At 48.0% G+C, this 12,350-nt stretch overlaps 1 protein-coding gene across 1 annotated transcript; it reads right to left on the reverse strand.

Moving 5' to 3' along the window:
- Positions 1-833: 833 nt before the first annotated feature.
- LOC144109565 (uncharacterized) lies at positions 834-11,682 on the reverse strand. The gene is made up of 3 exons (XM_077642387.1): positions 11,425-11,682; positions 3,845-4,147; positions 834-1,055 (listed from the first exon to the last, which is right to left on the reverse strand). Exons 1-3 carry the CDS (start codon positions 11,650-11,652, stop codon positions 834-836), a joined length of 753 nt encoding a protein of 250 aa, XP_077498513.1. The 5' UTR covers positions 11,653-11,682.
- Between the last annotated feature and the right edge of the window lie 668 nt (positions 11,683-12,350).

A 12,350-nucleotide genomic window follows, 5' to 3' on the forward strand; every position in this document is an offset into this window, starting at 1 on the left:
TGGGTAAATTGGCGTTATGCGTGCAACATAGATCAGCATATTCCCGATGTTGGCGGAGTATGTTTATGTTACGACACATTAGCTAAAATAGGAAAAGCTAGTGTTCAGAGGCCAAGACAATCCTGAGCGTAGTGAGTGGGCGCCATCCTAGAACGTACTCCTCCCTTATAGAATCTATTTCTGGCATTAAATATGACGCTCGATAATTCTGCTGTCTTGCGAGACCGTGCAAGCTAATCGACAGCCGTTTCTGCAACACACGCGTGCGACCTTCCGGGGTAAGGTCGGCATGAAAACTTGAACAGGTGATACTCAGTAATACTTGTTGCGGGGCTAGTTGGTGCATGTTTCCAGAAAAGGGTTGTAGCGCCGAAAAAGACAACACATAGCCTTGTCCCGCCTCTCTTGCTATGTGTTGTCTTTTTCGACACTACTTTTCTGGAAGGTGATATTCACGACAGATAAGGAAAATTCCTTGTCCCAGGCCAGACTTCAAGCATTTTCTCTTGTGAAAAGAGGAAAAATGAAAATTGGTTTTTGGGGAAAGGAAATGACGCAGTAACTTCCTCACTTATCTAGGTGGACACCCGAACCACGCCGTAAGAGAAGGGATAGAGGAGGAAGTGAAAGAAAAAAGAAAGCGGTTTTGCCTCTATAGAAACGCGGCTGCCGGTTTCGGGTTGGAACCCGGATACTCCGGCGCACTAGAAGGGCGCCTTAACCACTGAGCCACCACGCCGTGTGCAAATAGGTGAAATGTTTTAAAAAATGAACGCTAATTCAGCACGCAAGAAAACCAGTCATTTTGAGAAGAGCTTCTTAACTATTTATTTTCACTCGCTAGAAGCATCGCATTGGCTGGTCCCGGTCGTCTCCTCCGCTATGGAGGCAATGTGCTCCAACTCAGTGTCGATCTGCCGCCGCAGCAGTGGGAAGAGGGAGCGGTACACGGCAGCCTGGTTCTGGTCCGAGTCCAGGTACACGGCAGCGGTCAGGGACTCGAATAAATCGGCAAGCGGCTTCGGAGGGGCCTGTGCCCTGTATCCCGGGTACTCCTTCGCTCCGGAGAAACAAAAAATGACGGTCGATTCGCTTAGTTACATGAACTATGCATAATCCACGCAAGCACTATGTGGCCGTTCTTTCGCATAGTTTCTTTGTTTTGCATTTTTTATCTTCGTATGACATTGATTATAATGGTTATGCTTCGTTAGGCGTCATATTTCTATGTGGTTGAAGTGGTATATGTGACATCTGTTCCTTGCGATGCTGGTATATGCTGTGCATGAAGCACAGCATATACCTTCCACAATAATTTTTTTACGCTATCATGGCAGTTTTATGCGTTCGTATCAGTCACGGTTACACTTAAAGGCTCGCGGTTACACTGTCTCCTTATCTGTAAAGTTGCTAGACACACATGAAAGATTGGAAATCCCAGATTCTACCTGTTGGGCGTATGAGGAGAGGAGGGGCAGCTCCTTAGCTTGGCTGGTGCTGTGAGAAGATTGCTATAGGATTGAGGCTTCATTCCCCGAGGTTAAGACAGACGCTGACATATTGGCATTTTCACAATGGCACTGCCTTTGCTTTAAAATATGGGAGCGAAGTAGTGAGGGCAAGTAGTCTTCATCGCAAGCAATGAGCTGTGTCGAATGCGTACAAGTAGCTGGAGCGTGAGGGTGGCCATGCAAAGTGTGGGTGCAGATTAGCCGACAGGATATCGTTCGCCGATTGCTAGACAAGGATTTTGCGCGAAGCTCCCTTTTTTTGCGCAAAAACTACATTGCCCGGGTGGTTTGGAGCATTAATGAGTCTTACAGAGCCGAGGTCTGTCACAGATGTCGGATCGCCTGATGTTACCTTTCATTGCCGAGGATACACGAAAAACCTTTTCGATATTTACATAGGACTGAGGTCACCTTAGCCTACGTTTGCTATCTATCCATCCTCCTCAGACTCCGGATTCATTTCTGCTGAGCTAGGTATTTATTTATCATTCCTTTGCATGTAACACCGCTTAATCCTTTTTAGCAGCCGTCGTTCCTGAATAATACTTTCAAGTTCGCGCTCCTAATCCTAACACCCTTCCGCATCACTACATCTGCCCCCATATCAGGCCTTCTCCTCCGAGTGAAGGCCTGATTTAATCATCGCCAGTTATGTGCACTTTGCCCCGATCAAAACAAGTCTCCTTGTCGAAACTTTGGCTAAGAACCCTGATGCACCTTTCCGTCGTTCTCTTTGTGTGTTTTCGCCCGCAGTACTAAGTTATGCCGCGAGATGGTCGAAAAATGACTGTTCAAAAAATAATTTAAGAAAGGGTTCTTCACAATGTCTTATTATAGCCTCCAAGAAAGCGAGGCATTCCTGATCAAAATTTTTTTTGGTTTCAAGCGATGGGAGTGCGGTTTGTTCAGAATTAGTGTTTTGTTGCAAAACAAAGGAAAATAAAATGCCGCTCTCTGCGCACGCAGGCGGATCAAGTAGGCATTTTTTATTTATCTTTTGGACTTGATTTTTTATTGAATAAAAAGTAACCTGATATCTCTCTTTATGCGTAGGTCTCAGCCTCATGTCCGTGCTTTTTTTTGTTGAGCGTGAACATAATTGACTAGCTCGCAAAAGTTTAGAGATACATTATGGGAAAAAATATCTTTTGTGGCGCAGTATAACAAGGTATTGGCGATCACCAGAAAACAGGTGAATCGCCTTAAGAAGAAAGTTGGTTGATCATTATCATCCTCAATCTAGCTACGTCCACGACAGAACAAAGGCCTCCCCCACATCTCTCCAGATTATGCTGTGCTGTGCCAACCGCAGCCACCTTATCCTCGCAAACTTATTAATCTCATCCGCTCACCTAACTTTCTGCCGCCACCTCTTACGCTTGCTCTTTTTTCCATACCCAGTCCGTTTTCTTTAACAAAATCTGTTATCTTGCTTTCACACTAATTACCTATAGAAGCACATTTCTTCCCTTTGTATTTGACTAGTATATCATTACCACGCGTTTGTCCCCTGACCCACTGAGCCCTGTTCCTATCTCCTGACGTTCAATCTCTAGGTATTTACTCTCCATAGATCGCTGAGATGTCCCCACTTTCAGCTCAACCCGTTTTGTTAGTCTCCAAGGAATTATTAAGTATGTGACTATTTTAACTCATATAATCTGGCGCCTGATTTCATTTGTCTTTGCTTTTGTTTCGAAACATTGTATGTCGTTAAAAGGCAACACATTGCATTTGAAACTGGTAGCGACATATTTATAAGCATCTGAAACTTCCCCGCTTTTTTTGAGAGCGAGAGTGGACGAAAGGTTTTTTCTGTTTTTCGTGCACAGGTGTCATTTCAGCATTCCTCTTTCCTTTCACAACATGGTACCAGAATAGCATCACCCATGAGGGCAGCGAAATTTCGTAGATCTCTGAATAGCATAGATTCGAATCTTACAAATATTGCTGCCTTACAAATGGAGAGCGTATCCACGACATGTCATTGGTTAAATCACCGATAAGTCTCCGCACAATAGCGCAACTGTGATGGCTTCTCAGTGGGGTGGTTCTAACTGGAAGCTGGTTTTTACACGTAATTCGAACGGAATAGACCTCATACACGAGTAGAGTGGATTCCAGTAGAAATAAAATATAGCAAGGGGTGCCATAGAGCAATTGGACGGTTATGGTTATGAAAACATGGAGGGATAAGAGGCCCAGAAGCTGGCGCCTCACGAGGATAATTAGACGCCAACGGGAGAGGAATGTATGAGCGTAGAGGGATGAGTATAGTCAGTCCGGTAATGACGATCTTTTTTTTTCGCGTTGTTCCGACGCTTATAACTCACCCCATCTCTGAGCATCCTCACGTACTGGACGATCTCTTCACTGAGCGATGGCGACGAATAGCGGAGGAGCTTGTGCATCCCATGGTGCGCAACCACGAACCCAAGGAAGCGGTTGCATTCTATCCGCTGGCGCGTCTCGTGCAAGGCCTTTGGCGCCAGAGGGTCGATGCAGCCGTACAGGTGCACAGTGAGCAGCTGCTTCAGCAGGGCATCCCCCATGAAGTCCATGGGCCGCATGAATCCAGGGATAATGCGAACTCCAGCAGGAAACGAGCCGTGTGTAAAAGCCTTTAGCAGGAACCCCTGAGCAAGTAACAGCACTCCTTAATATGTCTTATTAGCGGTGCTTCACCAGAACAGGTATAGAAGAGGAGTGATCATTTTCAAACAGGGTACGCTTACCGAGTACCCACTGGCTCACAGTTCGTATAGTACGCCTAACACGGCACAGGGAAGATGCTTAACTCTACCAGGGATATTTCGCTCGAAACAGCGCGAATAAACTGAATGGCTGAAAAAATGGCTGTGGTTAAGCTCTGGTTAAACCCCGAGTGACGCGATAGCTACATCGTGAAACTCGGTCAGTCGAATGGCAGCTCCGTTTCGCTGGGCATTCCTCCTTAATCTTCGTCCCACTTGACACGGCGCATGCGAACAGCTGTTACATCTCGGTTTCGCCGGAACGCCGCGCCGCTAGCAACGGAAGCTGCTCCGCACCACGTGACTAACCACGTGACCAACGGCCACACCACGTGACCAACCACATGACCAACGGCGCCTCCACGGAGCTCAAGTGGTGCCACGGAGCTCAAATAGCGCCACGGAGCTCAAGTGGTGCCAAGCTGAAGGGTCGAAGAAGTAACATAGTGTAGTTATCGCCACAGAAATGAAAAATGGTTTTAAGGGAAGGAAAGTAAATAGCGCAGTATCTGCCTCGCATCTCGCTGGACACCGGCACCGTTCCTTAAGGAAAGGGGTAAAGGAGGGACTGAAAGAAGAAAATAAGAAAGACGTGCCGCAGTGGAGGGCTGTGGAGTAATTTGGACACCCTGGGCATTTTTAAAGTGCACTGAGATTGCAAAGAACAAGGTCGCTTCGCACAGGTGGCGTAAGGCTTTATCATCTGCACAGCACGCGGGCGTCTTTTCGGTTTCGCCTCAATAAAATCGCGGCCGCGAAAAGCAAAAGGGCGCCAGCGTGCTCTGTGATGTCACTGCACGTTAACGATCCCCAGGAGGTCAAAATTTCCGGAGCCCTTCACTACGGCACCTCTTTCTTCTACCACTCCTTCCTTTCTCTTAAGGCGTGGTTGGCGTGTCCACCGATATGTGACAGTTATTGCGCGATTTCTATTAATAAAAGAGAACAGCCTGACAGCAAAATAGAAGGCAAGGTAGATATACCTCTCGACATCAGGTCCAAAATAAAAATTCCTCCCATACCGAAAAACATGCACCCTCAGTTCAACAAAGATAGACGAAAATATAGGGCCAAGGCTATGGCAAAAAAGTTCAGAGAGCTGCCTGCTGAGGAGGTAGCATACGTAGACGCTGCTGGGGTTCTGGAGGGGGCTGCGGTTTCGGCCGTTGTAGACGGTCAGGGAAAACCCCTGATCACAGCCTCAGTCAGAACCCAGAACGCGGAAACTCTTAAGAAGTGGCGGTGGCGCTCGCCCTGCAGGATCTAATGCAGGGTACATTCTTTGCGACAGTAAATCCACTGTCAGAAATTTTAGTAAGGGCTTCGTCTCTTGGGAAGCCAAACGCATTCTGGAAAGCATGCCAAAACATAGGTCTGCTGCACTATTCTGGATACCAGCACATGAAGAAATAGCTGGTAACGAGGCCGCTCACCTGCTAGCCCGAGTAACCTACATCCGGGCAGCAGCGGAGCAACCGGTCTGCACAAATCTTAAGGATGCCCCAATCACGTACAAGGAAATTACGGATGGTTACAAATTAGGAAGAAGAATATACCCTCCTCCAGACGTATCCCTTACTCACACAGAGGCGTATATCTGGAGGAGGATCCAAGCAGGGATATACATATCGCCAGTCAAAATTGCTAAGAACCCAGGTGACGAAAAATGTATCGACTGTGGGGAAAGGGGTACACTAAACCACATTACTTGGGAATGTCTTAGCTCACCAGGGGCTAAGGAAGAAATAGTTTTGAAGCCTGGGAGGCGCTGCTGCGGAGCGAGGACCCCAACGCGCAGCGCAAAGCCACCCGCGTGGCGGCTGAGGCCGTGAAGCATCAGCTACACCGTCCTCAGCCGACGGCCTCTTCTCCTAATCGGGCTTAGGCTTCGGCCGAGCCTGAGAGGGGGTGGGAAGACCACCATCTGCCGGAAATAAAGTTTTTCTGAACTGAACTGAAGAGAACAATTTTCAAGTTATTTTTGGTTTTTGAGGAAAGGAAAATGGCGCTGTAATAGTCTCACATATCTTGGAGGACACCGGCACCGCGGCACCGTAAGGGAAGGGATAAAGGAGGGACTAAGAAAAAAAAAACGAAGTGTCCGCCCAGATATGTGAGACAGTTACTGGGCCATTTTCATTCCCACAAAAACCAATCTCCAACCCAACCGCGGCGGCTGCGTTTTTATGGAGGAAAAACGCTAAGCGCTCGTGTGGTGTGCGATGTCAGTGCACGTTAAAGATCCCCAGGTGGTCGAAATTATTCTGGAGCCCTCCACTACGGCACCTATTCATTCCTTTCTTCTTTCAGTCTCTCCTTTATCCCTTCTCTTACGGCGCGGTTCAGGTGTCCAACGATATGAGACAGATACTGAGCCATTTCCTTTCCCCAAAAACCAATTATTATTATTATTAACTTTCACTCCCTCCCTTTTCCTTTCCCTTATGACGCGGTTCAGGTGTCCAACGATATATGAGGCAGATACCGCATCATTTACTTCCCTAAAAACCAATTATTAAAAATTTTAATTTGTGAGCGCCTATTTCACTTATACTTATTGTGCGGGAAAGTTGGTGGAAACTATGGTCAGAGACAGACTTTCAACATATCTAGAATCCAAACACACCTATGTGGACACCATGTTCGGATTCCGTTCACACCGATCCGCGCGTGATATTCTGCTGCAATTACACAAGGAAGTCTTGGATCCGGTCGAACACCCCGTGACGACAAGGTGGTCCTCGCCTCTGAATTTAGGAGGGCGTTTTACAACGTGGCCCACGACATCATCCTCACCCATTTGTCACAAACTAATTGAGGCGACAAGACGTTTAGGTACATCAGACAATTTTTCCTTGATCGGCAAACGTACATACGTATTCAAGACCAGGAGCCCGCCTGTACCCCTATGTACCAAAGGTACACCACACGGAGCAGTCCTCTCTCCCCTCGTCTTTAATCTCGCCATGGTGCCCCCCCCCCCTGCTTAATGATGTCCCAGGCATCAGGCATGCCCTGTATGCCGACGACATCTCGCTCTGGGCAACACATGGAACGTTGGAACAGATCGAGGCCAACCTCCAAGAAGCGGCGACTATCGTGGACGGATACGCTCGCCGCTGTAGCCTAGAATGCTCCATGACCAAATCAGAATTCGTGCACCTTCGGCCCAACCCGAACTGCATCACCAAAATTGACCTCTCCCTTGCTAGCGGCTCTATACCTGAACACGATCAGGTAAGAGTGTTGGGACCCTTTATGCACCGCAACCGCAAGATCGATACAACTCTGCAAAAGCTCCGCAAGATTAGAGAACAGGTGGGCTGCATGGTCTGCCGGGTATCTAACAAACGGCGGAGGGGGGAGGGGGGGGGGCAGGGTTACGATGCAAACAGGTCCTGAGGCTGGCGAATGCATTTGTCACCAGCCGGATACTCTATTTGGCCGCGGTGGCTCAGTGGTTAGGGCGCTCGACTACTGATCCGGAGTTTCCGAGTTCGAACCCGACCGCGGCGGCTGCGTTTTTATGGAGGAAAAACGCTAAGGCGCCCGTGTGCTGTGCGATGTCAGTGCACGTTAAAGATCCCCAGGTGGTCGAAATTATTCCGGAGCCCTCTACTACGGGCACCTCTTTCTTTCTTTCTTCTTTCACTCCCTCCTCTATCCCTTCCCATACGGCGCGGTTCAGGTGTCCAACGATATATGAGACAGATACTGCGCCATTTCCTTTCCCCAAAAACCAATTATTATTATTATTATCACCCTATCTCCACTTACGGAAATGTGACGAGAACGCCCTAGATGTGACCCTTCGCAAAATCTATAAGCGCGCCCTCGACCTCCCCATAACGACGTCAAATCAACGGCTTATCGATCTCGGGATGACACACCTTTGCGTTGCTCCGCGAGGCGCATTTAAACAACCAGTACTTGCGCTTGAATAAACCCTCAGCCAGCAAAAGCCTCCTAAACCGCCTGTACATTGGCTACAAAGCGCATGCAGAGGAAATTACCAAGGTTCCAGGGGACTGGCGCCACGCGCTACAGGTTCAGCCTCTGCCACGAAACATGACAAAGCAGACTCACGAGGGCAATCGAACCACGTGCGCAACGGCCATTAACGACTGCTATGGCTCTCGCTACGGAGTCTTCTAGACGGATGCTGCTGGCCCACACCACGGGGGATGGTATGCGGTTGCAGCAATCTATCATAACGCGCAAGTTCATGGAGTCACTTTCAGTGCCCCAAACATTACACACGCGGAGGAGGCCGCCATAGCACTCGCCGCTGCAGAACCAGACTCCCGGGAAGCCTGTCGATATCTTCAACAAGGACGCATATCTGAACGCGTCGCAAAAAGTTTACATAGATGCCAGTACCGGGATCGCCCGGACACATGTGTCGTCATCTCGACCACAGCACATGCGGGACTAAAGAGAAATGAGGCTGCAGACACCTCAGCCCGTGCGCTCAAGCACCGGGCATCGCCGCCACACTCGCCGCCTGAGCTATCAACACCTAACCCGGCTATCATTTACAAGTAAAATGCTCAGTTATATCAAACAAAGCATTGCCGATTTTATCCCCCTGCGAAAGGTCTAACCAAGAACGAGGAGCGTTGGCTTCATCGCTCATATACCAATACGGTACTGTGCCCGGCAGTGCGGCAATAATTTAATCCGGGTTTTAACGAGGAGTGAATTGTGAATGGGTGTTCACAGCCGTGTACCACATGGTGTGGGCATGCCTCTCTAGCCCTGCTTACCTCCTCTCCCCTCACCTACCCGAGAGAGCTGGGAGGCTGCCCTGCCCGGCTGCTCTGCGTTAGAGAGCCAAAGAGCCCTCGTCGCTAGGGCCCCAGCTCCCGCGGAAGCCACAGGGGTCCCGGACAAGGATCCTCTCCTAGATTTTGTAAGGGACTGGCCCTTAAGGCCACTCCCAAGTCACTCCTGTAAATAGCCTTTAATAAAGAATTTCCACCACCAACACCACCTAAACACACCTTTTTCATCGAGCTAGTTGATGAAAATACTTTGGGGTAGGTTAGTTTGAAAGATCGGGTGTGGGCAACGGACCAAGGCGGTGCAAGCCCAAAGCTGTCCTGTCCGACTCTGAGCGCCGAGCGTGCTTGATCATCGAAGGCAGCCTACTAAGGAAACTCACAGGTAATATTCTGCATAATTTATCCATTGCTATGCCACTGTGCCTGAAAATCTGAAAATGAAACGAACCGCCGCGGTGGTTCAGTGGTTAGGGCGCTCGGCTACTGATTCGGAGTTGCTGGGGTTGAAGCCGACAGCGATGGCCGCGTTTCGATGGAGGTGAAACGCAAATGCGCCCGTGTGCTGTGCGATGTCAGTGCAGGTTACAGATCCCCGGGTGGTCGAAATCATTGCGGAACCCGCCACAACGGCCCCTTTTTCTTCCTTTCTATTTTCGCTCCCTCCTTTCTCCCTTCCCTTACGGCGCGGTTGAGGTGTCCACCGATATGTGAGACAGTTACTGCGCCATTTCGTTTCCCCCAATAATAAATAATAATTGGTTCTGGTGGAAAGGAAATGGCGCAGTATCTGTCTCATATATCGTTGGACACCTGAACCGCGCCGTAAGGGAAGGGATAAAGGAGGGAATGAAAGAAGAAAGGAAGAGAGAGGTGCCGTAGTGGAGGGCTCCGGAATAATTTCGACCACCTAGGGATCTTTAACGTGCACTGACATCGCACAGCACACGGGCGCCTTAGCGTTTTTCCTCCATAAAAACGCAGCCGCCGCGGTCGGGTTCGAACCCGGGAACTCCGGATCAGTAGTCGAGCGCCCTAACCACTGAGCCACCGCGGCGGGGATTTCCCCCAAAACCAATTTTCAGTTTTCAAGAATCTAATATTAAGAAGCACCCCGCCGCGGTGGCTCAGTGGTTAGGGCGCTCGACTACTGATCCGGAGTTCCCGGGTTCGAACCCGACCGCGGCGGCTGCGTTTTTATGGAGGAAAAACGCTAAGGCGCCCGTGTGCTGTGCGATGTCAGTGCACGTTAAAGATCCCCAGGTGGTCGAAGTTATTCCGGAGCCCTCCACTACGGCACCACTCTCTTCCTTTCTCCTTTCACTCCCTCCTTTACCCTTCCCTTACGGCGCGGTTCAGGTGTCCAACGATATATGAGACAGATACTGCGCCATTTCCTTTCCCCCCAAAACCAATTAATATTATTATTATTATTATTATTATTATTATTATTATTATTATTATTATTATTATTATTATTATTATTATTATTATTATTATTATTACTATTATTATTATTATTATTATTATTATTATTATTATTATTATTATTATTATTATTATTATTATTATTATTATTATTATTATTATTATTATTAAGAAGCAGGAAGAGATCAGAGGAGGTCAAGCAACTAACACAACTTAATAACTTTCTAGTCGAAATAAAGAAGAAATGGACATGTACTGGTCATCTAATGCCAAAGCAAGATAATCGACATTCGTTATTGGTAACAGACTGAATTTCGAGTGAAGGAAAGCCTAGTGGACAGCGTCCCTCACGTGGCGTTCCCATTAGGTTCACGAACCATAACAGGAACGCGGTAGTAGCTATCAATAATTGGTTTTTTGGGGAAAGGAAATGGCGCAGTATCTGTCTCATATATCGTTGGACACCTGAACCGCGCCGTAAGGGAAGGAATAAGAGAGGGAGGGAAAGAATAAAGGACGAATTAGGTGCCGTAGTGGAGGGCTCCGGAATAATTTCGACCAACTGGGGATCTTTAACGTGCACTGACATCGCAGAGCACACGGGCGCCTTCGCATTTTGTATCCATAAAAATGCAGCCGCCGCGGCCGCTAGGCAATTTCTAAAATTTCTAGAAAGGATGTCGGGCAGTGATAGTTCTTTTTATGTTAAGATATTCCACACACGAGGAGCAATAACATTGATCATACGTATAAAGCAACTACCGGCACCGAGGCAAATGTAGCAGGCAGTGATAGCAAGTCAGTTTCCAGAAGGAGAATGGGAAGCTTCCGGCGATAACGTAGCCTTAGTTGGCGCAAGGCAGTATTAATTACAGGTCAGTGTTAGAATCCTTTCGGCTTGAATGGACGTATTTAGTGGGGGCTGATGATCTGACAGCCAAGGATGCTTACCTTGTCACGAAAATCGTAGCCTATGGTCCTCTCAACTGCTGTGTACGGCCTTGCCGCTCGCACAAGCTGTGCGTCTAGAGGGTCCCACTGCTCGCGGGGCACGGGCTTGGTCCAGTCGTAGAAGCTGCTGGAAACGGCGCTGAGAGGCATGACTGCGGAACAGTAACGCTTCCTTGGCACGGGCGGGGTCTCGTTGTAGGAACTGTTCGAAACGGCGTTGAAGTTCATGGGTGCTGAAGAAAAACGTTCATTGGGCCTGAACAGGGCGCTCGCGTGAAACGATCTTCGTCGTCTTCTTCGTCGACGTTTCCGCCTTCGATCATTCAGGGGCTCTCGCCGTGATGTTCTATCGCTGTGCTGTTCATTTTAGCGTGCCATTAATTTTCGAACGTTTTTTTTTTACAGATATTGTTTTACTCTTGTTTTTGTGTCACAGTGCTGTTTTAACCCTTCGCTCTTTTATCGATCTTCGTTTGTTCTTTTTCAGCGCAGTTTTTACGCGCGATGTTTTGTGGTTTTTTATTTTCGATTTTCTCGTTTATAGGGTAAAATATTGAGCATAAATGCAGCTAAAAATAAATGCTATTTGGCTTCCTCTATCTGGCCTCTGCACCAGTACCCTGCACTGGACATTCTGTTCCCCTACTCTCAGGACAGTGAATTTCGGTGCAAAAACTGAGACGGGAATTTTTTCATTCTTTTGTTTTTTACTACTTCCACTTTCTGTTCGGTTTCTACCTTTTTGTCCCCAATCACCTTCATCAACGTCCATTCACAGGCAGGTAGTTTCTATATGTCGAGAAAATTATATTATTTTGGTTAATTATTCGTTCCTCACTTGTTCTGGGCCTTTGTCTAGATAACCTTATTCCATTCATCCGAGTTTTCTCTACATATCCTTGCATATGTAAATTTTGCTGTACAGA

Source organism: Amblyomma americanum, chromosome 11 (genome assembly GCF_052857255.1).
Source record: "Amblyomma americanum isolate KBUSLIRL-KWMA chromosome 11, ASM5285725v1, whole genome shotgun sequence".
NCBI classification, from domain to species: domain Eukaryota; kingdom Metazoa; phylum Arthropoda; class Arachnida; order Ixodida; family Ixodidae; genus Amblyomma; species Amblyomma americanum.